At 42.2% G+C, this 27,476-nt stretch overlaps 1 protein-coding gene across 3 annotated transcripts in view; it reads left to right on the top strand.

Annotated features, from left to right (window-relative positions):
* Positions 1-19,097, top strand: part of syk (spleen tyrosine kinase) — a 31,559-nt gene extending 12,462 nt beyond the window's left edge. For all 3 annotated transcript variants that reach the window (XM_058057264.1, XM_058057265.1, XM_058057266.1), the window contains 11 exons: positions 5,888-6,026; positions 8,477-8,558; positions 8,641-8,696; positions 9,929-9,991; positions 10,560-10,635; positions 11,349-11,508; positions 11,710-11,919; positions 13,129-13,318; positions 14,272-14,412; positions 17,005-17,117; positions 18,951-19,097. In XM_058057264.1, the coding sequence (XP_057913247.1) occupies positions 5,888-6,026; positions 8,477-8,558; positions 8,641-8,696; positions 9,929-9,991; positions 10,560-10,635; positions 11,349-11,508; positions 11,710-11,919; positions 13,129-13,318; positions 14,272-14,412; positions 17,005-17,117; positions 18,951-19,023 (1,303 nt within the window). In that variant the 3' untranslated portion in view covers positions 19,024-19,097. The remainder of the gene's footprint in view (positions 1-5,887; positions 6,027-8,476; positions 8,559-8,640; positions 8,697-9,928; positions 9,992-10,559; positions 10,636-11,348; positions 11,509-11,709; positions 11,920-13,128; positions 13,319-14,271; positions 14,413-17,004; positions 17,118-18,950) is intronic.
* Positions 19,098-27,476: the final 8,379 nt, after the last annotated feature.

Raw genomic sequence — 27,476 nt, 5'->3', positions numbered from 1 at the left:
GGAACACTGGACCAGCTCTACACCCTCACGAGGGTGCTTGAGGGTGCATGGGAGTTTGCCCAACCAGTCTACATGTGCTTTGTGGATCTGGAAAAGGCATACCACCATGTCCCTCGTGGCGTCCTTTGGGGGGGTGCTCTGGGAGTACGGGATTGGTGGCGTGCTACTACGTGCTATCCGGTCCTTGTACAAACGGGGCAGGAGTCTGGTTTGCATTGCCAGTAGTAAGTCGAGCCTGTTTCTAGGTGCAGCCAAGGTGTTGAGGGAGTCCGGTTCGGGGGCCTTAGAATCTCATCTCTGCTATTTGCAGATGATGTGGTTCTTATGCCCTTTTCCGGCTGTGACCTTCAGCGTTTACTAGGACGGTTTGCCTCTGAGTGTGAAGCGTCTGGGATGAGACTCAGTACCTCTAAATCAGAGGCCATGGTTCTCAGTCGGAAAAGGGTGGAGTGCTCCCTCTGGGTTGGGAATGAGGTCCTGCCCCAGGTGGAGGAGTTTAAGTATCTCAGGGTCTTGTTCACAAGTGAGGGAAAGTGGGAGCGTGAGGTCGACAGACGGATCGGCGCAGCCTCGGCAGTAATGCGGTCGCTGTACTGGACCGTCGTGGTGAAAAGAGAGCTGAGCCAGAGGGCAAAGCTCTCAATTTACCGGTCGATCTATGTGCCCACCCTCACCCATGGTCATGAGCCTTGGGTCATGAAAGAATGAGATCGCGGATACAGGTGGCTGAAATGAGGGTAGCTGGACTCACCCTAAGAGATAGGGTGAGGAGCTCAGTCATCCGGGAGGGGCTCAGAGTAGAGCCGCTTCTCCTTCACATCGAGAGGAGTCAGTTGAGGTGGCTCGGGTATCTAGTCCGGATGCCTCCCGGACGCCTCCCTGGTGAGGTGTTCCGGGCATGCCCAGCCCGGAAAATGCCCCGGGGCAGACCTAGGACACGCTGGAGGATTATGTCTCACAGCTGGCCTGGGAACGCCTTGGTGTCCTCCCGGTGGAGCTGGAGGAGGTGGCTGGGGACTGGGAAGTCTGGGCTTCCCTACTAAGACTGCTGCCCCCGCGACCCAGACCCGGATAAGCGGAGGAAAATGGATGGATGGATGGACATATATTGCATGCACTTGGCATTCATGTTTCCTATTTCAAAGGGTCCTCCGGCAACACAAAACTCCCCGGCGGATGCCTGTCTGTAAATCATGCGGCGGAAAAATACATCGGCAAAACCACGCGCTTATCAGCCTATACAGATTCAAGTAAAGAACGCAAATATCAGCCCGATATATTGGCCGGCCGATGTATCGGTCGATCCTTAATTCATTTTCTACTGCTTATCCTCACGAGGGTCGCATGGGGTGCTAGAGCCTATCCCAGCTTGGGGTGAGAGGCGGGGTACACCCTGGACTGGTTGGCCACCAATCACAGCGCACATATAGACGAACAACCATTCACACTCACATTCATACCTATGGACAATTTGGAGCCGCCAATTAACCTAGCATGTTTTTGGAATGTGGTAGGAAACTGGAGTACCTGGAGAAAACCCACGCATGCACGGGGAGAACATGTAAACACCACACCGAGGGTGGGATTGAACTTGGGTCTCCTAGCTGTGAGGTCTGCACGCTAACCACTCGACCGCCGTGCAGCCCGGCAACATGAACATTTTTTTAAATAAAACTTTTTATCATTACTTGACTAAAGTATGCATGGCATGCATGGCAGAGTTCCAAGACCAAAATCTCATCTCAATCTGTGGTTGGCAGACTAGGGTGTACCAAGTCAGCTTGGATAGGCTCCAGCATACCCCTGCAACCCTAGTGAAGATAAGCTGCATAGAAAATGGATGGATGGATGGATGGCTCATCTCAATTTTGCCAGAAAACATCCTGGTGATTCCCCAAGACTTTTGGGAAAATACTCTGTGGTCTGATAAAAGTTGAACTTTTTGGAAGGTGTGTGTCCCATTATATCTGCCGTAAAAGTAACACCAGATTTCAGACAAAGAATATCATACCAACAGTAAAATATGTTGGTAGTAGTGTGATGGACTGGGCCTGTATTGCCATTTTAGCACTCAGAAAACTTGCTGTGAAAAATGGAACCATGTGAATGATCCTGTCTACCAAAAAATCCTGACGAAGAGTGTCTAGTCATCTGTTGGAAAAGTGTAGTTCCCTTTTAAAAAGGCGCTTAATGCTAAAAAAAAGCCTCCAATTTGGCTGAATGACAACAATTCTAAAAAAGATGAGTAGACCAAAATTCATCCACAGTGTTGTAAGAGACACATTGCAAGTTATGGCAAATGCTTGATTGCAGTTGTTTTTGCCCAACTGGTAGCTCAACCTATGTTATTAGCTTTAGGGTACAATCACTTTTTCACACAGGGCCATGTAGCTTTGGATGTTTTTTCTCCCTTAATAATAAATTACATTAAATTTAAAAACTGCATTTTCTGTTCTTCAACCCTTTCAAGATTTCAAGATCTTCAACCCTGGGTTGAGAGGTTGGCTCGGAAAATACAAAATAAGTCATACTTTGTGTGCATACACAAGGGCTCCCATCAGGGGTTCTCAATAGGCAGCACATTGGTCACATCCATCCCATCAAAGCTTTTCAAATGGCTTGCCAAACATCAGCCAAATCATGAGAACTTAAAGTACTTGCATTGTCTTTCTAAAATTACTTTGGTTGACCTTTTGGCTTACTTTCCATAATGTTCCATGCATGGATGTATTGATACAAGCTTGGGTAACATTACAACACAAATGCAACCACGCCGCCATGTACAGCTGAAATTCTACTTCTCACAGTTGGAGAGCAAGGCAACCACCAATGTTGGCTTATTTCTTCCAGCACTACAGACAGTTATGTAGACAGTAGATGTTTGGCATCAGAAGACATGACTTGACCTTCGAATTAAGCTTGTCATTGACAGAAGTATGCAACCATGGAATTCATCATACAGGCAATTTCTGCATGTGCACATGGATTAATTTTTCCACCGACCCCTCAATGATTTTGACCTCTAGGCTGGCTGACAAACACTGATGTGGCGAAGCTCCAAAAATGGCAAATGCTTTGCTGGGGTACATGGGTTTTCGCCGGGTACTCTAGTTTCCTCCCACATTCCAAAAACATGCTAGGTTAATTGGCAACTCCAAATTGTCCATAGGTATGAATGTGAATGGTTGTTTGTCTATATGAAGAGCTTGCAACCAAAAGGCGCTAAATCCATTTTGACTGATTTTGAGAAAATCAATGATTTTTAACTACGCACATATCAATCTATTTGGTCATCAAGTCTATATTGCAAATGAAAGAGCTATCAATATAGGTCATAAAAATGCATGCTATAAAAATCCTGCACACAACATGTATTTTATATATTTTTTTAAATTAATTTTTTTTTCGGATTTAGCGCCTTTTGGCTGAAATAAATTTGAAGTCACCTTTAACTTCTTCAATGGCATTGTTGTAAAAGAATGTAAGGTGCTTTAATGTGCTATGTTAATAAAATAATTACAACACAGAAGCCATTCTCAACATACAATACAAAATAATTATTATTAATTAAATTAATAAAAATTTTATTAAAAGCAGTGCTCATATTTGACTGAATTGTATTCTTCTCTCTGATTGGTCAGATTATCAATAGATGGGAAACTTGGGCCAATCAGAATAAAGAATAAAGAAAGGGATTTAGCTCCTTTTGATTGAAATCTGAAATGGAAATAGCGCCTTTTGGTTGAAAGCATAAATTTCATATCACTTTTTTTCATATTTTTTAAAATGATTTCAAGACCAAAATATGTGATTTGGATACACATGACAGAGGTCTATTAAACTCATGAAAAACATGCAACTTAGTGAAAATTGGATTTAGCGCCTTTTGGTTGCAAGCTCTTCATATGTGCCCTGTGATTGGCTGGCCACTAGTCCAGCGTGTACCCCGCCTCTCACCGGAGACAGCTGAGATAGGCTCCAGCACCCCCGTGACCCTCGTGAGGATAAGCGGTAGAAAATGAATGAATGAATGAATATTGTGGTGTTCTAATAAGCTTTTGTATGATTCGGTTTTTGACATTTACACCAAAATTGTGCCCTGGATTACATATATTGTCTGGATTATTATACAATATTGCCCATGGAAACTAGTCTGTTTGCCCAGTACTGTATCATTTCATGGAACTGAGCTCCCAAGCAAAGCATCCTACGCTTTGCTGACTCCCAGTTTGTGCATTTTTTAATTGAATGCAACAGCTAAATAACATGCCATGGGGCATGTTTCATTCATTCATTTTCTTCCGCTTATCCTCACGAGGGTTGCGGTGGTGCTGGAGCCTATCCCAGCTGTCTTTGAGCGAGAGGCGGGGTACACCCTGGACTGGTCGCCAGCCAATCACAGGGCACATATAGACGAACCACACCCACATTCATACTTATGGACAATTTGGAGTCACCAATTAACCTAGCTGTGTGGCCTGCGCACTAACCACTGGGCCTAATAAAGAAAGTGAGAAACACAATTTACTTCAAGAAGATGGAAGATGACGCCCCCTCCCATAGGAGGGGGCGTGTTGTTTAATGTTTAATAATCATGTTTAATACTCATTGTAAAACTATAATGCAATTGTGAATCTGAGAAAAGACGGAAAATGAATCGGAACCATTGTACACTGGATATAGCAAATATAGCAAATCCAACCATCTGGAATGTCCCGATGAGGAAAGAAACCCCTGGCGTACTAAGTAACAGGCATCAACCAGGGAGACCAAGAAAAACATCAACATTGTGAGAGCTGGAAAGCAAGACCCTAAAACTGTTATTGACATCCACAGTTGTTGTTGTTGATGTCGCAAATGTAACAGAAAACCAAAGATTTGTCATTTCCTCATATACGTATTCCTTCATCTTAATGTTCCATCTGGGTAAGTGGCCAGTTATTCCATAAACACAATTAATATATCGCCAAGATGTTCTGTTGCAAGCAAATAAAATGGCAAAGTTACGTACATGTAAAACCTTGCCTTATTCACCTGTGATTGTTTGGGGGAAAACCACACTGCCAAATAACGCAGATAGACATGTTAGAAGTGGAATTAGACTGTTACAATTGTCATCTGCTTCATTCATTGTGTCAGCGCCCAAGATGAAAGAGACGTGGGTAGGATTTGCATTGAGGGTCCACTGGGGTCGAGGATGCCGAAGACACTTTGTTTCTCTTCCTCATTCTGTTGTCTGTTCTGCTCAAAGGAGAGGAGAGCGAGGGAGGATTCCAATGCAGACAGAGGTCCTCCGGGCTGTCCAATCTGTAGCAATCTGTTCCAATGAGGAGGACTGGATGTTAGTTTAAGCCAAGGTCTGTTTGAGCGATTCCTCCTCTGGCTCCTCTTCCCATTGTTAGCAGAGGATGATCGTTGGAAGACGAGAGGGCTCTATTTGCTGTACGGAAACTACCCGGCAGAGACGCTGGTGACGAACTTGGTACTTGGTAGTGAGGCCCGGCAAAGAACTTGGTGGCTGATAATGTGGTCTTCCAGCGAATATTGAGGATCTATAGAACGATTCCTGAAAGCGTTCAAGGCACTTGATGTCACTACGGTACAGCGTCTAAGTCTCACAAGCATAGAGCAGAGTTCATAGGTCACGTGGTTGATGAATACAACCCGGGCTGTGTCTATCAAACTGCCTTTATCCAGTTCTCCACAACATTTTCACCCTTTTTCACCCTTTTCGCCGATGTATTTTTCCGCCGCATGATTTACAGACAGGCATCCGCCGGGCATATGTTGGCCTAGAATGGATTGGTTTTAGCACCTTTAATGCACCACATGTATCAAAGTGCTACTCCTTTTTGACATCGGTTCTGTGCTTTGTTTTTCTGCGTAGTATCCGTCAGAGGGATGTGAATGGATCCTATGCTCTTTGTCTATTACATGAAGGCCAAGTGATGCATTACCGCATCGACCAGGACAGGGCTGGCAAGTTCTGCATTCCAGATGGCAAGGTGTTTGACACTCTTTGGCAGGTAAAAATATATTTCTACTTATTTGATCTTCATCTTATGTGCCTGATTGGTTGGTTTTAGTTTACCCTCCACTGTTATGTTCAATGCTCATTCATGGTACACAATTCCCAGAAACCAGGGGTGTCCGAAATTCAGCCTGGGGGCCGGCAACTTTTTTTTCATCGGTCCACGCTATATTCAAAAACATCATTAAACATTTCCATAACATTTCTCAGAAAGCTCAGCTTGTGTTCTTTGGGTGATAGCAAAGTTGGAGATTTGTGCTGACTCACATGATGAGCACATCCTGAGCAATTTAAGAAAACTGAAAATAGATTTAAAGGAAATTGCTGATAAGAAGATTCAGTTCTAACTACAAAAGCTATGCTTGGGGAAGTTCAAGCATGGCAACAAACTTGGCTAACCGAGTAGAACTTTTTCAAAAGCCAGCTGACCATTTAGGATGACTTAGGATGATATTTCAAGGCACACAGAACATTTTCTTGTAGGTTAAAGATTAGACTCTCATCTTTGATCAAAATATTTATACCACTATGTCACAACGTAAACAACACAAAAATGGTTGTTTTAAATGAAAACAACCGTTTTTACAAATATAACACCATGAACTATTAAAATGTGCACTAGTGGTGTGAATCTCAGCACTGAGGACGATTCGATACACATCTCGATGCACTGCCAGCGATACGATACTTTAATGATACATGGAATTTTCTGGCGATACGATGCAATACGATTCACCCTCTTCACGATGCGACATGATGCGATATGTTGCAATAATCATTTGGTTCAAATCAAAGCAATCCGATATGATATGGTGCAATTTCTTGCGATATGATGCAATTCAACATGATGCAAATAAGCAACAGGAAAAAATGTAATTCAGTATGGTCCTACAAAAAGGATTTGGCTTTATTCCTTCTCGGCACTTGACAGTAAATTCAACTAAGGTGCTGTTTGTCTTTTTTACTATGCACCACTTCTTGATCATTCTTTTTGCCATCTTAAAACAGCAACAAAAACAACTTTCCTCCCACTTTCACATTGGCTATGCAATTACAATAGCAGTGGTTCAGTGGTGGAGTAAAACAATGAAACAATAATGCCAATAAATACAGTACAGCAACAACAAAGTTAAAGTGACACTTTCAACAGTGCAATCAATGTTTGTTTATATTCCGGTTTGCAAAACATACTGCTAATAGGAATGCACTAGTGAGGAGCAGAAAGTGGAAAACAACTTCTACCCTTTTAAAATTGTTTCTAATTGTTTTTAATGTCACCTGCTGTGCTGAACACTCGTTCAGAGGGGGGGGGGGACACTTGTTGCAGGGACGAACAAATAGCTCCTGGACAATTTGGAAAGCAGAGGAAGATCCACTTGTTCTGACCTGATCTGTTTAGTTTCCCCGGTGTCCAACCAAGAACTAGACGGGGTGGCGGGGGTAGACTTGTCCGTGTTGTGGTGTCCCCCTATTTAAGGGGGTCTGCATGTTTGTCGTGCTGCCATTGTACGGCTTCTCAACGCGGCATTCTTTGCAAATGACGACCGTTTTGTTGAGCTTTCCATCATTCATCGAATCCGTAGTGTTTCCAAACATACCATTTAACCATTGCGGGGGGGTTAAATATAGAAACTTCCTCGCTGCTGCTTGCGTGCAAACGTCCATGCTGTTTTACTAGTAGTTGTATGTGCCTCACGGCTTCCGTCCGTATTCAATATAAAAGGGGAAATAATGATGCTGCATTGCACCTGGGGAACAGCATATGGGATGAAGTTGAACATTAATAAAACAGCGCTTGCATCGGATTTTACCAATACCCACAAACGCATCACGATAAATCTAGATTTCACCTGTCAATTGCATCCATACCCAGTGAATAAGCCGATGCACTCGCATCGCGCGCATGTGCATCGATGTATCGATGAATATCGATTATTTTCCACACCCTTAGTGCACGCGTTAGCATTTGCCTTCAATGCATAACCCCATGTATGCCTTTTCACCTCCTGGGGGAGATGCATGCCGAGCTCTTATAAAATGCACTTCTGCCACCTTGTAACCGTTTTAATCGGCTTAAAACTGCACCATCTCTTCTATTGTGCACGTCTTTACCTCCTTGTGCCTCTCATGCAAGAAAACTTATTAATGCATCTTTGGGAGTGAGCTTTTTGTTTTAAAAAAACTAACAAAAAAAACATCTTTGGTAGTGAATGAGTTAATAAAGAAAAAAGAAAGAAGGAAAAAAGCTCAACGCTCTCCATTAAACATATCACTCACCTCCCCAACACCCACTAATGGTCCATCATAGGACGCTGCCATTAATACATACAAATTTTCTTCTAACATATGATCATTCCATTTCAAAGGCAACATCTCAGAAAACAATACAACACAAGACAGCAAGTCTTGGTTTGAGGAACACACTAAGTCTGTCGTTCTTATTAGCTGGTGGAACACTACTCGTACAAACCAGATGGACTGCTACAAGTGCTGACTGAGACCTGTCCACGACCTGATGGAGACTCAGGTACGAAGCCATCACACAAAGTATACTCATACTAATAGAGTGTATACAGTATTGCATATAGCGTATATGTTCTTGTTCACAGATGTGTTAGGACAATCGCTGCTGCCACGGGACACCCCCAGATTTGGTTCTTTATTTGTAAGTTTAATGTGTGTGCTGTGCATGCTGGTGGTGGTAAAGTATAAATATATTTTCCGTGTATATCAAGACACGTGGAGTCACTTGGAGCAGTGTCCTCCTTGTCAGATACACAAAGCCTTGTCCACATGGAGGCGGGCATCTCCTAAAACGAAGTTATATTTCCACCATTTGGCCTATCATCCATCATCCACACAAGCCCACGGATATATATATTGAGCTTCATAGTCAAAAGCACAGAATCCAAAACTGTAGGTCTAGAGACTGACAAGGCCTCTCCAGGTTTCAAAGGTGCTTGTTGAGCCACTCCTTTGTTGCCTTTAATGTGACTATCAAAAGTAGAAGATCCAAAGCTTCTTCCAGGACCCATGCAACACCAGACAACTGTGACAGGGCATCCAGTCTGTCACTAGCTACAAAGCCACACCTGCACCTGCCAGAATGACATCAGCTTCCTCAATGAGCTAAATAACTTCTTTGGAAGGTTCAAGGATCTAAACAACAACCCTGCGAGGAAGGCCACCCCCCACCCCGATGAACAGGCAGTCAAGTTGGATGCCGCTGCAGTGTGGAGAGTCCTGCGGAAGGTCAACGTGCGGAAAGCTGCAGGCCCCGACGCCATTCCAGGACGGGTGATCAAGGAATGTGCAGACCAGCTGGCCCACGTGCTCACGGACATCTTCAACACCTCACTGGCCCAGGCTGTCGTCCCCCCGTGTTTCAAGTCTGCCACAATAATTCCAGTGCCCAAGAAATCATCAATCACATGCCTAAAGCACATTGCACTCACATACACCATTATGAAATGCTTCGAGAGGGTGGTTACCTCCATACTCCCCCCCATCACTCCAATTCGCATACCAGCCAAACCGCTCCACTGCTCTCCACCTGAGCCGGGAGCACCTGGAGAAGAGAAACACTCACGTACAGATGCTGTTCCTGGACTTCAGCTCAGCATTCAACACAATCATTCCCCAAGACCTGGTATGCAAGTTGGAGCCACTGGGCCTCAAGACCTCCCTGTGCAACTGGCTGCTTGACTTCCTTACAAATAGAACCCAGTATGTCAGAGTGGGCAACAACACATCCAATGTCATCTCCCTGAACACCGGCTCACCGCACATCTATCTATCCATCTATCCATCCATCCATCCACTCATCCATTCGTATATAACTTTTACCATTCTTATTCCATAAAAATTCATTTAACCTCTCTGACGATTTTTTTTCAGCAAACTGCAGCAGGTGGATTCTTTGCCAAAATCAAAATTGGTTCCACACCTGGTCGTCAAAAGGTACGCTAACACACCTCCTACCTCCTCCCTAAAAGCCACTGAGGGCCCCCAACACTTCTCATTCAGTGCCATTTTAGTGCCTTGCTTTACATTCTTCTTTCATTTAACGCTTACTTAGCAAGAGCAGTACATTTTAACATTATTAGAGCCCTCTATACATGAAATAACACCCCTATAGTCACCTTTACATGCCTATTACCCAAGATAGTACTAGACATAATAGTTGAAAATAGGCCATTTTATACTGTGTGGCAGAGAGTAAGTGATGTCGGGGGATCATAGTTAGCGTGGGTTACGGCCACAACAGTAGCCATCGTTGGGGGTCATTATACATGATGTAAGACCAATAAAAGCCTGTTCTGGCAATCAAGTCTGGTGGTTGTGGGATAGAATGATAGCATTGTTCATATCATTGTCTTTCATTTATTATTGTATTGTATTAAATATTGCTTTTTATGATCTTAATGTTAATCGAATGAGAGCTTTTGAATTGCAAAAAATTAACATCTGAAATATCAATTTTAAGGAAATTAAAAACCATAAAAAACATTTTTTGTCCTTCCTTCAGAGCCGTGGATCCCGACACAATACCCCTGATAAGTTCAACCCCTATGAAATGACAAATAATGGAGCAGTAACCAGAGGTATGTCAAATCTATTGATGTTGTATGGACGTGCACTTGTATTTATTTTTTATTTTTGTATACAATCCGACACATCTCATTTCCTGGTGTCAGACAATACTGAGTGCAATTTAGGGAAAATACTTCTATGTAGTTGTCCTAGCAATTTCCAGACACCATACAAAGATACATAGATTTATGGATGGAGGATGGGTGGATAGATACAGTAGCTGTATAGACAGTTGGATGGACAGACACCCAAACAGGCACAATTGACACCAAAAGCTCTGAAAAAAACCCAATAAAAATGAAAGTCATATTTTGTCATTTGCCAATAATCAGCTATGAAATATGAGTGTAATTCATTTGAAAATGGTTAGAGCAGAAACATCTACCTGAGTCTTCCTCGCGATGTTGTTGGGTCCATGTTGAGATCCAGTACCTGCTGCTACAGTCTGTCCGGATTTTTACTTGGAAGCATATGGTATCTCAAATTTGACCAACTTTTCTGCTTAATGCCACAAACGTCTACTATACACGGGCGAGGCATAATTCATAAACTAGAATGACATTTTCCGAACTCAAAGACGATGCAACAGCAGCTTCAGTAGCTAGTTCTCGTTGTGTGAGCTAGGCACTGTGTCACTACGCCAGTAGTAGCTCCTCCATACTGTAACAAATACATACTGCCTTGCGTATTGGGCAGTAAGTGTTTATCCTGATTGTCTCATCAGAATCCTTACCGATGGACACCCCAGTATATGACAGGACGTACGCAGATCCAGATGAACTCAGGAGCTCCACAGTGGACCGTGAACAGCTCACTTTGGAGGACGAGGAGTTGGGTTCTGGGAATTTTGGTACAGTCAGGAAGGGCATCTACAAGACCAAAACGTAAGCCTTTTTTATTGTACTTTTGGAACACTTTAATAGCCCACTTCTCTGGGACAATTTGACAATAATCTGTCAAGCAAGAACAGACTGACTGATCATGATATACCCAAGATAGCGCTCTTAAGCTCAGGGTTTAAGTTAAGGGATATTTTTTTAAAAAGCCTTTCAGTCAACCTAACACTCGTCTTCGCTGTGTGTTAGGACAGTGCAGCATGTTGCGCTCAAAATCCTGAAAAATGAGGACGGCGGGCCCTCGGTGCGTGATGAGATGCTGCGAGAAGCAAATGTCATGCAGCAGCTGGACAATCCGTACATCGTGCGGATGATCGGCATATGTGAGGCAGAAAACCTCATGCTGGTGATGGAACTGGCCGAGCTGGGTCCGCTTCACAAGTTCCTGCAGAAAAACAGGTAGGTGCTTTCCAGCATTACTTGCTATAAAACTACAGGGTATCCCTAAAGTGTGGACACAAATGTGGACTTACTGCACAGAGTTAACGCAATCTTGGCAAAAATATGGATTCAATGTCATTTTCTGTCACGTATTCACACCGTCACGATCTTTTGACGGCAAAGCTTTGAACGCGGTCGAGTTCTTGAGCTGCATAGCAAGGACTCTCGCAGCACGCCATTTCTGCTGAGGTTGGATGCAGTAAGACAGTCATTTGGAAATTCTTCAAAGATCCTGAGGATTATGGACCAAAAAGTCAAGTGGCAGAAGCAAAAATATGCCCTGAGTGGGTATATCAGATTAGCTGTCATCAAGACACAGGACCATCCTCTGTTACTGGTGCCGAGTGCAGTCCAATAACCATCAGATGGCATATGTGAGAGAAGGCTTTTTAAAAAAGAACATTTGGGGATGGCAAAGGACGTTTACAAAAATGGACATCAGTTCCAGACAGTGGATGCCCTGCGTGAAGCCATCTACATCACCTGGAGCAACATTCCAACCAGCCTGCTGGAAACACTGGCATCATGTGTCCCTAGAGTAAAATGTGTGCAGAGTATGAAAAACGCATTCATGTTGGCAGGTCTTCACTAATGCTGAAAGTCTCCCTGCCTCTTACGGCCCCCTCAAAACATCCCCCAGGGGAGTGTGCCCACATTCGAACATTTCAGCACCCAACATGACCACATTTCACTATATTGACAGTTATTATGGTACCCATTATGTCATTGTATGGTCATATCACCTTGTACTTTGGTACGTGACAAAAAAAATGTAATGAATTAAAAAAATAAATAAAAACTTAAACTATATTAGGAAAGCAGGAAGTGAACAAATGGAACAGTTACTGATTGTAAAAGTACCAGATGGAGGGGTAGGATTTAATAAGCTTTGCTTCTTCCTACTCCTTTTGGACATGTGGAACTGTGAACTGATTATGTGATGCACTCAATTGTAATCTGATGCATGTTCAAATGAAATAAAACCATTACCATTTCCTGTAATTGCACATCTTCCATACAGCATTTCAGTCTCGTTCTTCAGCATTCACGTGTAATTTCGACACAAATGAGCTTCTCTGGTATTGTTAGTATTAACAATGGATATGTAAATGACAAATAAAAATAAACTCATATACTAATAGTGATGAGCTGTTGATTCCTTTGCAGACAAACAAGCATCGCCAACATCACCGAGCTGGTACACCAGGTGTCTATGGGCATGAAGTACCTTGAGGAACATAACTTTGTCCACAGAGATCTTGCTGCCAGGAATGTTCTTTTGGTCACGCAGCACTATGCCAAAATCAGTGACTTTGGCCTCTCCAAAGCAGTGGCTGATGACCAGAACTACTACAAGGTAAATGGACACAGTGGCTACTCTGACATTGCCCAGTGGAAAAAAGACAAGTTGTGTTATAAAGTTTGTAATTATGTTATACAGTAATCCGTTGATAATGGCGGTTAATTGCTTCCAGACCTGACTGTGACAAGGAAATATCCGCAAAGTGGCATACCTGATTTATAAATGGAATATTTTTGTAGTTGTACCATAGAAGGGGCTGCATGGCGCCGAGTGGTTAGCGTGCCGGCCACACAGCTAGGCAACCCGAGTTCAATTCCACTCTCGGGCATCTCTGTGTGGAGTTTGCATGTTCTCCCTGTGCATGTGTGGGTTTTCTCCGGGTTCTTCGGTTTCCTCCCACATTCCAAAAACATGCTAGGTTAACTGGCGACTCCAAATTGTCCATAGGTATGAATGTAAGTGGGAATGTTTGTTTGTCTATAGGTGCCATGTGATTGGCTGGCGACCAGTCCAGGGTGTACCGCGCCTCTCGCCCGAAGACAGCTGGGATAGGCTCCAGCACGCACAACCCTCATGAGGATAATGAATGAATGTACCATAGAACCTTCAAAATACAGATTTTAACATTAGTAGAGCTCTCTAGACATGAAACACCTTTACACTCCCAATTACATAGTTCACTGAAACTATTCCTATTAGTGATATAATCAGAGAAAATAAGCCATTTCAGACATAAATAAGACTCAAGCTCGTCTAAAAACTTGGAACAACGTTGCCAGAGGAACGACGCGGCTACAGCGCCCCTGTGGCAGCCATTCAAAATTGAGAAAACTCCTCTTTCAAATGGTCACTGACTCATTCCATCACAATGCTTGGGAACTAAAGCTCCGCCTTTTTGAATGTATTACAATAAAAATGACCATTTTTTTCATGTATTATCTTTACCAAGATCTACTGAACAAAAGAACTGTGGGTGTGGCTGTTTAGAATGTTCTGTGTTTTTCCAGGCCAAGAGACATGGAAAGTGGCCAGTGAAGTGGTATGCCCCCGAGTGTATCAATTACTTCAAATTTTCAACCAAAAGTGACGTGTGGAGCTTCGGCGTGTTCATGTGGGAGGCGTACTCCTATGGGGAGAAGCCATACAAGGTATGAAACTTCGTCCCACAACTGTCAGCTAAACTCATCTCAAAACTACAAGTAGCAGTAAAGAAGCATTCATTATGTTCATTGTTAGTGTACAAGGGTGTCCAAACTTTTTCCGCAGAGGTCCAAATGAAAGGGGGGAGGGGCACTTTGATACATTTTGAACCTTACACAATAATCAAGTACAATAATCTTACCATGTACGTGGAGCTGGCATCGAGTGCTGAGCGTTCATACGTCAACGTCGCCGCCATATTGATGTGGCCAGGCTGCTCTGTAAGTGAATACAAGTAAATGTATTTTCTTTTATTAAGCGCCTTTCTCCAAAGGTGACCTATTATACTCATTTTTCAACACATTTTATTGCGTTGTGGACACCTACAGAGCAGTTACACACAATAACCCATGCAGAAAACTTTATAGATCTTCCAGCAGAGCTTGCGGGAGTGCAGAGAGTGTATTGTACCTACAGCCATGCCCATAAGGAAGCCTGCTCCTCTGTGACATCACAAAAGTTTCAGTTTTGCAACGCCCTCTGAAACTGAGCATTTTGAGCCATCCCAAACTTCTTTCAGGGCTCACTTCCAAATGTGCAAAAACCTCATTATCTGAAACTTTGGCATCGTTTCACACCAGAATACAACATTCTATCTAGGTCAGAAAAGAATAACAAGTCGCCTTTAAGGGGGAGTTACTTGCCCCATAAGTACGACACACTCCCCACGTCCTCTATATGCTGGCCACCGCCAACAAGTTTCCCCAAAACTGCAGAGCCTGTGTTGTACTCATTTAAGAGTATTGCTGCTTTACACCAATTTTACTCAAGAAAAATATAGGTGATGTTACACTTATAGGTATTGGTTTATATCAGAATCGGACAATATCAGCATGTTGGTTGTCGGCAAAAACCCAATATCGGACATCCCAAGTAATTATAATAACCACAATAATAACCATAGTAATAATAAAACAAGCTACTGTTGCGGTCGTAATCTACTCCAAGCTACAACCTACACTGAACTTTCCTGTCCTGCACACGTTCGTATCACATTTATAGCAAGTCTTATTTATGCCTTAAATGGCTTATTTTCTCCTCAAGTATGTCTACTATATACTACTACTATATATTATACTATTATACTATTATAATATTCTACAACTATATTGTGTAGTTGGAGTGTAAATGGGACTATAAGGGTGTTATTTCATGTCTGGAGGTCTCTAATAATGTTAAAAAACGTCTTTAGAAGGTCATGAACAGGTTTTCTTGCTCTATGTTTCATTTATAAATAAGGAATATAACATTTTATTAAATGTTATTTTGTTTTCCATTCTGTCTCTCTGTTAAAATAAACCTACCATAAAAGTCCATCACATGAATGCTTTCGGTTTTGTTTTTAAGCCGGATGCCATTTATGGTTATGGCGGTAAACTTAGTATATTAATTGAAATATTCATTTTCCCCGCTCAATATTCACGCTACTTTAACTTTTTTTTGGTGATTTCCCTGATTCCCACATTCATCTTCTACATTTCAAGACATTTCGACAGCCTCACAGCTCAACCTCAATACTTATGAATTCACACGCAATCACTAAAGAAATGGCCTTCTCTAGTTCTGAGTAAGATGTTGCGCAACTGCTGCGACCTAGATAAATAGTACTTCAAAGATCTGAAAAGCCAATCATGGCTTAGACGTTCATGTTTGTGTGTCTATACAGCAGGGGTCTCAGAGAGGGCTGCTGGAGTGAAGTGTTCTGACATGAGGGTAGTTGGTGTGAGAGAGACAGATGCAGAATACAGGGTTGGATGGAGGAGATAATTTGCTGAAAAGCCCAAAGAGCAAGAACAAGTTTTGCTAACTCTAAACATATACTTTGAGGAACTGTTAACAACAGTGCTCCTAGGACCAGGAGTGATGCTGGCACTTGTTCTGAGCATCTCCTCAGGGTGCACAGGCAGAAATTACACTTAACTTTGGTGTCAAGAAGGGGGCCTCATAATATGGTTCCGCAAGGTGTGAGTTTGACACCCATAGTGTAGGCAAGGTAGATTACTACAAGTTACTGAGTACTAGCCAATATAGTGATTCATGCCTTGGTATTTACATCTACCATAAATTCTATAAGCTACACCGGTGTATAAGCTGCACATGTCCATGTCATAAAAGCTGCACATGTCCATGTCATAAAATATAAAATATTGTGGCATGCATGAGTCCGTGAGGACCAGGCAGCTCTTTATTTGATGGGAGCCAATCATGAGCAATGAAAAATATCACGATGATCTCGTCAACCTTATTAGAGAAGGCAGGAGGTCATTTACTCAATATAACAGTCCGACTTATCATACATTGAAGGCTTAAATCATCACACAGCAACTTACACAAGCTTGTAAGATGACACTGTGAGTCAGACTGTTATATGGAGTAGTAGCCGCCTGTGATTTCCAATGGGTTGGCAAGACAGTCACAAGTTCACATCTAGCTTGTAACTGACCCCTGCCAAAGAAAGCGCAAGGGTTCAAAGTTCAAGAAAAAAGTAGCAGCTTACATCCTGGAAATGAGAGTAATCTGAATGTGGTTGTTTCAAACAGGGGATGAAAGGCAACATGGTTTTGCAAATGATCGAGAGTGGAATGCGAATGGACGCCCCGCCAGACTGTCCAGAAGAGATGTATGGCCTAATGAAGACCTGCTGGATTTATGAGTAAGCCAAACATTCATAGACAAGGTATAAACTACGGGTGCTCCGATCGATCGGCCCTCGACCGGAATTGGTCGATATCAGTGAAAAAGGACGGTATCGACATCGGCCCAACACTTAGAAGGGTGTGGTGATTTTGAGGCTCGCAATGTTATCTGTCAAGCAGCCGCTAAAGCCCCAGTCTCAACCCGCTGTACTTGCTAGTATGGGAAAAAATTGGGGATGAATACCGTCTCAGTACGGATTTGGGAGCATGCAGACACTATGTAGTACTTTTCGTGCAGGGGGAACTTTAGTCAGACTCACAAGAAGAAACCTTGGTGACCCCAAATATAGCCAGTAGTACATTTAAACATGTATGCTTCACCTATGTGATAGGTATTGGTATTGGCTGATTTTACTCCTGGATTATCAGGAGCATAAAAATCAGCAGCATAAAATCCTGATCGAAACATCCCTAGCATATACCAAGAGAAAGATCACTCTTATCTTTAATCCGAAAAAAAAGTTAGTTTCTACCTTTTTCCATTCTTTAGTAATCAGTAGTAGAACATCGGTAAAAAAGGCTTTTTGTGAAAAGATACATTTCAAGCATAACTTTCACTGTGACACAAATCTAGCCATAAATATTTAGCCAAAATGTCGAAACAACAGTGACACAACATAAACAACACAAAAATGGTTGTTTTACATGAAAATATTTTTTTTTAACAAATATAACGCCATAAACGATTTACAATTTTCACATTTGCAACTCTGTAGTGGTGTGTCGGTCATGAAGGAACGGGTCAAAAGAACTAGTTCTTTTTTGTGAATGGAATGAACGAGGTCAGTTAGGCCTAAGTAGTTAGTCACTTAGGCCACCCCTAAAATACCAGTTTAGTCCGTTCAGTTGCAAATGCTTTTTTTTTGATTGGCCGGAGAGTCAGTTCACTGTCCCTTTTCCAGGGTGGGACTATCTGCGTGCTTGCCTGTCTTATCCTATCGTCACGCCTCGCTCTGTGGGTGGGTGGGGTTAGCTGACTGAAAGACCGACACAGAGAGATTGATTCATTCATGACTCAACTAGTTCTTTTGACCCATTCGTTCATGGGACACACCACTAGGGGAGATCTCAGGCTTACGACTAATTGACTGACATGAACGGAACTTTTTACTGAATGAATCGGAATTATCCGGTTCACTGAAATGAACGGTTTTGCCCACCACTAGTGTGTACACAACACACAGGTGCATGCGTTAAAATGTCCTTTCAATGCGTAACCTCCTTCGCAACAAATTTCCTTTTCACCCCCCTACCCACTTCACTCCTACCTTGTGGCCGTTTTTTTTTTAATCTTAAAACTGCACTACACATGTTCTCTTTTATTGTGGAGTTGCATCATCACCTCTTTGTGCCTCTTTTGAAATAAAACATACAAGACATATAAATACGTCTTTGAGAGCAACCTAACCCAGAGATGGCACTACACTTTTTTCCGGGCAAGAAACACTCAGACTTGGATGTGCTGATTCTCATCCAGTCCACTTCACACTCGGCTGCAAACACATCCAATGAGAGTTGATAGTCCAAGCTTGATGAAGCCAACAGGACAACATCATCTGCAAAAAGCAAAGTTATTAAGAAATCAAGAAATACATCCATCCATCCATTTTCTATACCGCTTATCCTCACTAGGGTGGCGGGCAAGCTGGAGTCCCCCAGTTGACTTCGGGCGAGAGGCGGAGGAACACCCTGGACTGGTCATTAAGAAACCAATGAATGACTTATTTCATCATGTCATCTACTCTTTCTTTCTTTGACCTGGGACGCATCTGTCTTTTTATGTCTTTCAGGGTTGAGAAAAGACCCACCTTTGCTGTTATCGAGCCAAGACTACGGCAATATTATTATGACATTGCACAGTGAATCTCCCCACAAATGTCATGATAGGAAAACTATCAATCACACATTGGACTGGAAGTCTGCTGCTTTCAGATGCAACAAGCTTATGCAATAAAAGTTTGTGTGTACTCTCTATTGTGTCGTGTATTCAATCATTCAGATGACGTCTTCGCTTGTCTCCTATGAGCTATTTAATACAAACGTTAGCATCTCACAGCTCACACACTAGGATCCAGTGTCGGTGTCAATTCCATTTTGTCACGTCCGGTTGCCCTTGTTTTGTGCCTCGGTCTCCCTCCTGTCCTTTTCTGTAGCTCCAGATCTCTTGCACCTGGCTGGAGGCGGAGCTGTTGAATGCACCGGAAGCTGATGACCCTTGTCCTGTACTTAACAAACTCTTTGTCAAGGCGGAGAAATGTACGTTCCACGCTCCCTCGGTTTCTTTTCTGGGGTTCATTGTGGAGAAGGGGCAACTTCGAGCCAACCCTGCCAAGATCCAGGCTGTGGTCCAGTGGCCCCCTCCTAAATCAAGGAAAGACCTTCAAAGGTTTCTGGGCTTCGCTAATTTTTACCGCCGCTTTATTCAGGACTTCAGTCGGGTTGCAGAACCTTTGAACAGGCTCACATCCCCTAAGAATCCGTTTGTGTGGACCCCAGATGCCAATGCTGCTTTTGAAGACCTTAAATCGCGTTTCACCTCGGCTCCTGTCCTTGCTCACCCTGACCCCCTGTCTCAATTTTTTGTCGAGGTCGATGCTTCCAACACCGGCGTGGGGGCTGTCCTCTCCCAGCGTTCCACCACCGACCACAAGTTGCACCCCTGCGCCTTCTTCTCACGTCGCCTGAACCCGGCAGAGAGAAACTACGACATTGGCAATAGGGAATTATTGGCGCTGCAGGAGTGGAGGCACTGGCTGGAGGGTTCTGTGGTCCCTTTTGTTGTATTAATGGACCATAAAAACCTGGCCTATCTTCGTTCGGCTCACAGGCTCAACCCCCGGCAGGCACGCTGGGCGCTTTTCCTAACCTGGTTTGACTTTTCCCTGACCTTCCGCCCTGGCTCCAGAAACGGCAAGCCTGACGCCCTCTCCAGGATGTACTCCCCTCCCTCGGACGCACCTCCCAAAGAGACCATCCTTCCTCAGTCCCGTATCCTGGGGGGGCTTCAGTGGGAGGTAGAGAAGCAGGTGATGGATGCCATGGACGACACCTCCCCAGTACATAGACGAAATGCTGCGTCCTCAGAGCACTAATAATAATAATAATAATAATAATAATAATAATAATAATAATAATAATAATAATAATAATAATAATAATAATAATAATAATAATAATAATAATAATAATAATAATAATAATTATTATTATTATTATTATTATTATAATGCTGTTAATAATAATAATGATAATAATAATAATATTATTAAGATTCAGGATTGAAATGAGAGCAGGTGGATAAAGGAAGCCCAAACTTTTAATCTGTGGTGTACACACAAGCCAGAATTAATTTTCATACTTTTCAACTTTTCATAACTGCATTCAAGACTGGCATGATGACCAGAGAGCTACGTTCCAATCAGCTCAACTATATAAGGTTCCTAAAATATTATGACAGGTCAATAATACTCAATAAGTTATTACTCCAGCCTATAAATATATATCTTTTTATCGTTTAATAAATATTTTACAAAACTATAATTAAAAATATATATAATAAAAATTTGCAAAAAAATTAATCATATTTTTAATGACCGCTCATGGCCCACCTGCAGTTACCAATTCTTCAACGACACATCGTCAGTAGGGTAAAACTAACCTGTCTCATGACGGTCTAAACCCAGCTCATGTTCCCTATTAGTGGGTGAACAATCCAACGCTTGGTGAATTCTGCTTCACAATGAAGAGCTGACATCGAAGGATCAAAAAGCGACGTCGCTATGAACGCTTGGCCGCCACAAGCTAGTTATCACTGTGGTAAATTTTCTGACACCTCCTGCTTGAAACCCAAGCCCACCAGGGGGGCGCGGCCCACACTTTGGGAATCACTGGTCTAGCCATTTTGCCAAGTGACGAAGACAACTTGAAAAAGACAGCACCTGCGGCACATGTGCAGTTGGTATCTCATAATTTCGACTTCTATCTCGTAATTTTGACTTTCTTATCTTAAAATTTCGACTTTCTATCTCGTAATTTCGACTTTCTATCTCGATTTACTTTTTATCTCGATTCATCTGATTTCCATTTACCATTGGGATAATTTGTTTTTCAGTGGCATAAAAAGCATTTGCAAGTATTAGGGCCACATTGGAAAAAAAAGCAGTGGCACACTTGAAAATATAGTGTCCACATATATTTTTGTAAGGTATAATTTTGTGTTTATATTAATAAACTATTTGACGGTGTGGTGATTGTTGATGCTTCTGGGATGTTATTGTGCTATGCATTGCTGACATTCGTGGATTTGCAGTTTGTGTGGTTCGGTGCGAGGCGGAAACTTTTGTATCTCTCCGGTTGCAGCCGGACTGCTATACGGGGACACTCCTGGGTTGCGTCAGACGCAATTTGCAAGGGCGTGCCACGCATCGTCTTCACTCTGCCGTCTTGGCTGTAGTCCAATTCACTCTGCCGTGAATTGGCTGTCACTCCGCTGTCCTGCCTGTATTCCAATTCAGGCAAATTATCTGCCTTACAGTGCCCAGGCTTGGGACCCGGAACTAACACATTTTGACAATAAAGTTATACATTTATGAGAAAAGTCACAATATCATTAGAGTACCGTAAAAAGGGGTTATCAGGGACGGCGATGAAAGAAGGGACACTTTTCAGGAAAATGTTTTAAACGTAATTCTGCCTTTTCATGTTAAACAGGAAGTTGCTTTGTGTCGCTTTTTTCAAAGAAGCATTCAACAAATCATTCAAAAAACATTTTCCCGAAAATTGTCCCTTATTACCCCACCATCCCTTATAACCCTGTTTTACGGTAATGTTGTAATTTTACATGTCATAGGGAAGATGGAGCATGGAGCAAGCTTTTATTTAGAACGTGGCAGATAAACGGAGCTTTTGAGCACAAACTGACGAGCATGTCTTCCTAATCACGTGTCACTTCCCCATTTATCCGACCAATAAAGCACATCACACTAAATGTGTTCCATAAGTGCCAAGGCGCTCTTCTGATGCCTGAGCGAGTGGAGTGCTTTTTTGGACGTGGCACACATGTGCCATATATGGAGAAAATTTTTACCACAAAGCCTATAGCTTGCTTGAAATACATTATAACAGCGAGTGAAACACTTTGTCTTATTTTCTCTCTAACTCCACAGCGGTGCTTCGCAGCCACGTGAAACTGTTGTACATAGTATGGGATGCGAGGCTGCGTCAGGCACACTTGAAATGAGCCTCCTGGCACCTTCCGCTGGCTCACAATGACCCGCCGTATCATCCTTGCTCAGAATGTGTTTGAGAGTGAATAAAGTGCATTTTCGAACAATGGTTGTGTGCCAAGAAATAAAGCACATCACACTAAATGTGTTCCATAAGTGCCAAAACCCTAACCCTAAACCTAACCCTAACCTCAACCCTCACCCTAACCCTTCTTCTCTGAGCGAGTGGAGTGCTTTTTTGGACGTGGCACACATGTGCCATATATGGAGAAGATTTTTACCACAAAGCCTATAGGTTGCTTGAAATCATTATAACAGCGAGTGAAACACTTTTTCTCATTTTTGCTCTAACTCCACAGCAGTGCTTCTCAGCCCCAAGAAACTGTTGAAGATAGAACACAATTGGCACAATTGGAATGAGCCTCCTGGCACCTTCCGCTGGCTCACAATGACCCGCCGTATCATCCTTTGCTCAGAGTGTGTTTGAGCGTGAATAAAGTGCATTTTCGAACAATGGTTGTGTGTGCCAAACAATAAAGCACATCACACTAAATGTGTTCCATAAGTGCCAAAACCATAACCCTAAACCTAACCATAACCCTTACCCTAACCCTAACCCTAACCCTAACCCTAACCCTAACCTCAACCCTAACCCTAACCCTAAACCTAACCCTAACCCAGGGGTGGGCAAACTTTTTGACTGGCGGCCCGCATTGATTTAACAAAATTGACGAGGGGCCAGACTCGATATTTTACACGTAAGAGGCCACGTGGAATGATTGAACGATTAGAAATTTCCCCACTGAGGGACAAATAAAGGCATATCTTAAAATATCTAAATTGTATCTGTAACAGTGTCATGCAATCTGCTTTATGGGCACTTTGAGATCATTTATTGGATGTAAAGTGCATTATAAATTTATAATAATAAATGCATTATTATTTATATTATTATTATTTATTATTAATTGTATTATTATTATATGCTTGTGTCCCTTTTTTCAAGAGCACTTTGTAAATAACAGACCACATCAAATAACGAAATTATTGTATATGTAAAAGTGTCATGCAATCTGCTATATGTGCACTTTGAGATAATTTATTTGATGTAAAGTGTGTTATAAATTTACAATAAGAATATTTTTTTATTATGTTATATTATTATTATTATTTGTTATTATTATTATTATTAATATTATTATGTGCCTGTGTCCCTTTTTTCAGGAGCACTTTGTAAATAACAGACCGCATCAAATAACGACATTATTGTAATCTGCTATGTGTGCACTTTAAGATAATTTATTTGATGTAAAGTGCGTTATAAATTTATAATAATAAGAATACATTTATTATTATTTGATATTATTTGTTACTATTATTTTATATTATTATTTTTATTATGATGTAAAGTGCGTTATACATTTATAATAAGAAGAATAAATTTAGTATTATTTTATATTATTTGTTATTATTATTTTATATTATTATTATTATTATTATTATTTGTTATTATTATTATTATTATGTGCCTGTGTCCCTTTTTTCAGGAGCACTTTGTAAACAACAGACCGCATCAAATAACGAAATTATTGTATCTGTAAAAGTGTCATGCAATCTGCTATATGTGCACTTTGAGATCATTTATTTGATGTAAAGTGCATTATCAATTTATAATAAGAAGAATACATTTATTATTTAATATTATTATTATGTGCTCATTTCCCTTTTTTCAGGAGCACTTTGTAAACAACAGATCCCATCAAATAACGAAATTGATAAAACCATGAAAATGTCGTCTCAAACCATGATGCCAGCTTGTATGTTGACTTTAAATGAAATACTTTGGAAAGAACGGCCGTATTCAAACACTTGGCGGGCCTGATGTGGCCCTCGGGCCGTAGTTTGCTCACCCCTGCCCTAACCCTTCTTCTCTGAGCGAGTGGAGTGCTTTTTTAGACGTGGCACACATGTGCCATATATGGAGAAGATTTTTACCACAAAGCCTATAGGTTGCTTGAAATACATTATAACAGCGAGTGAAACACTTTTTCTCATTTTTGCTCTAACTCCACAGCAGTGCTTCTCAGCCACATGAAACTGTTGCAGATAGAACGGGATGCGAAGCTGCATCAGGCACATTTGGAATGAGCCTCCTGGCACCTTCTGCTGGCTCAAAATGACCCGCTGTATCATCCTTTGCTCATAATGTGTTTAAGAGAGAATAAAGTGCGTTTTCGAACAATGGTTGTGTGCGCCAAGCAATAAAGCACATCACACTAAATGTGTTCCATAAGTGCCAAAACGCTCTTCTCTGAGCGAGTGGAGTGCTTTTTTGGACGTGGCACACATGTGCCATATATGGAGAAGATTTTTACCACAAAGCCTCTAGGTTGCTTGAAATACACAGCGAGTGAAACAGTTTTTGTCATTTTTGCTCTAACTCCACAGCAGTGCTTCTCAGCCACAGGAAACTGTTGCAGCTAGAACAGGACTCGAAGCAGCGCCAGGCACACATGAAAAGAGCCTCCTGGCACCTTCCGCTGGCTCACAATGACACGCCGTATTATCCTTTGCTCATAATGCTATTGAGAGTGAATAAAGTGCATTTTCGAACAATGGTTGTGTGCGCCAAGAAATAAAGCACATCACACTAAATGTGTTTCATAAGTGCCAAAACGCTCTTCGCTGAGCAAGTGGAGTGCCTTTTTGGACGTGGCACACATGTGCCAAATACGGAGAAGATTTTTACCACAAAGCCTATAGGTTGCTTGAAATACATTATAACAGCGAGTGAAACACTTTTTCTCATTTTTGCTCTAACTCCACAGCAGTGCTTCTCAGACCAATGGAACTGTTGCAGATAGAACGGGATGCGAAGCTGCGCCAGGCACACTTGGATTGAGCCTCCTGGCACCTTCCGCTGGCTCACAATGACACGCCGTATTGTCCTTTGCTCATAATGCTATTGAGAGTGAATAAAGTGCATTTTCCAACAATGGTGGTGTGCGCCAAGCAATAAAGCACATCACACTAAATGTGTTCCATAAGTGCCAAAACGCTCTTCTCTGAGCGAGTGGAGTGCTTTTTTGGACGTGGCACACATGTGCCATATGTGGAGAAGATTTTTTACCACAAAGCCTATAGGTTGCTTGAAATACATTATTACAGCGAGTAAAACACTTTTTGTCATTTTTGCTCTAACTCCACAGCAGTGCTTCTCAGACCCATGAAACTGTTGCAGATAGAACGGGATGCGAAGCCGCATCAGGCACACTTGGATTGAGCCTCCTGGCACTTTCAGCTGGCTCACAATGACACGCCGTATTATCCTTTGCTCATAATGCTATTGAGAGTGAATAAAGTGCATTTTCGAACAATGGTTGTGTGCACCAAGCAATAAAGCACATCACAGTAAATGTGTTCAATAAGTGCCAAAACGCTCTTCTCTGAGCGAGTGGAGTGCTTTTTTGGACGTGGCACACATGTGCCATATATGGAGAAGATTTTTACCACAAAGCCTCTAGATTGCTTGAAATACACAGCGAGTGAAACACTTTTTGTCATTTTTGCTCTAACTCCACAGCAGTGCTTCTCAGCCATAGGAAACTGTTGCAGCTAGAACGGGATGCGAAGCTGCGCCAGGCACACTTGAAAAGAGCCTCCTGGCACCTTCCGCTGGCTCACAATGACACGCCGTATTATCCTTTGCTCATGATGCTATTGAGAGTGAATAAAGTGCATTTTCGAACAATGATTCTGTGCGCCAAGCAATAAAGCACATCACACTAAATGTGTTCCATAAGTGCCAAAACGCTCTTCCCTGACCAAGTGGAGTGCCTTTTTGGACGTGGCACACATGTGCCAAATACGGAGAAGATTTTTACCACAAAGCCTATAGGTCGCTTGAAATACATTATAACAGCGAGTGAAACACGTTTTCTCATTTTTGCTCTAACTCCATAGCAGTGCTTCTCAGACCCATGAAACTGTTGCAGATGGAACGGGATGCGAAGCTGCATCAGGCACACTTGGATTGAGCCTCCTGGCACCTTCAGCTGGCTCACAACGACACGCCTTATTATCCTTTGCTCATAATGCTATTGAGAGTGAATAAAGTGCATTTCCCAACAATGGTTGTGTGCACCAAGCAATAAAGCACATCACAGTAAATGTGTTCAATAAGTGCCAAAACGCTCTTCTCTGAGCGAGTGGATTTTTTTTTGGACGTGGCACACATGTGCCATATGTGGAGAAGATTTTTTTACCACAAAGCCTTATAGGTTGCTTGAAATACATTATTACAGCGAGTGAAACACTTTTTGTCATTTTTGCTCTAACGCCACAGCAGTGCTTCTCAGACCCAAGAAACTGTTGCAGATAGAACGGGATGCGAAGCCGCATCAGGCACACTTGGATTGAGCCTCCTGGCACTTTCCGCTGGCTCACAATGACACGCCGTATTATCCTTTGCTCATAATGCTATTGAGAGTGAATAAAGTGCATTTTCGAACAATGGTTGTGTGCACCAAGCAATAAAGCACATCACAGTAAATGTGTTCAATAAGTGCCAAAACGCTCTTCTCTGAGCGAGTGGATTTTTTTTTGGACGTGGCACACATGTGCCATATGTGGAGAAGATTTTTAACACAAAGCCTATAGGTTGCTTGAAATACATTATAACAGCGAGTGAAACACTCTTTGTCATTTTTGCTCTATCTCCAAAGCAGTGCTTCTCAGCCACAGGAAACTGTTGCAGCTAGAACGGGATGCGAAGCTGCGCCAGGCACACTTGAAAAGAGCCTCCTGGCACCTTCCGCTGGCTCACAATGACACGCCGTATTATCCTTTGCTCATAATGCTATTGAGAGTGAATAAAGTGCATTTTCGAACAATGGTTGTGTGCACCAAGCAATAAAGCACATCACAGTAAATGTGTTCAATAAATGCCAAAACGCTCTTCTCTGAGCGAGTGGATTTTTTTTTGGACGTGGCACACATGTGCCATATGTGGAGAAGATTTTTTTTTTTACCACAAAGCCTATAGGTTGCTTGAAATACATTATTATAGCGAGTGAAACACTTTTTGTCATT

The sequence above is a fragment of the Doryrhamphus excisus genome, chromosome 19 (genome assembly GCF_030265055.1).
Source record: "Doryrhamphus excisus isolate RoL2022-K1 chromosome 19, RoL_Dexc_1.0, whole genome shotgun sequence".
NCBI classification, from domain to species: Eukaryota; Metazoa; Chordata; class Actinopteri; order Syngnathiformes; family Syngnathidae; genus Doryrhamphus; species Doryrhamphus excisus.
This window is presented reverse-complemented; position numbering and strand designations above follow the sequence as displayed.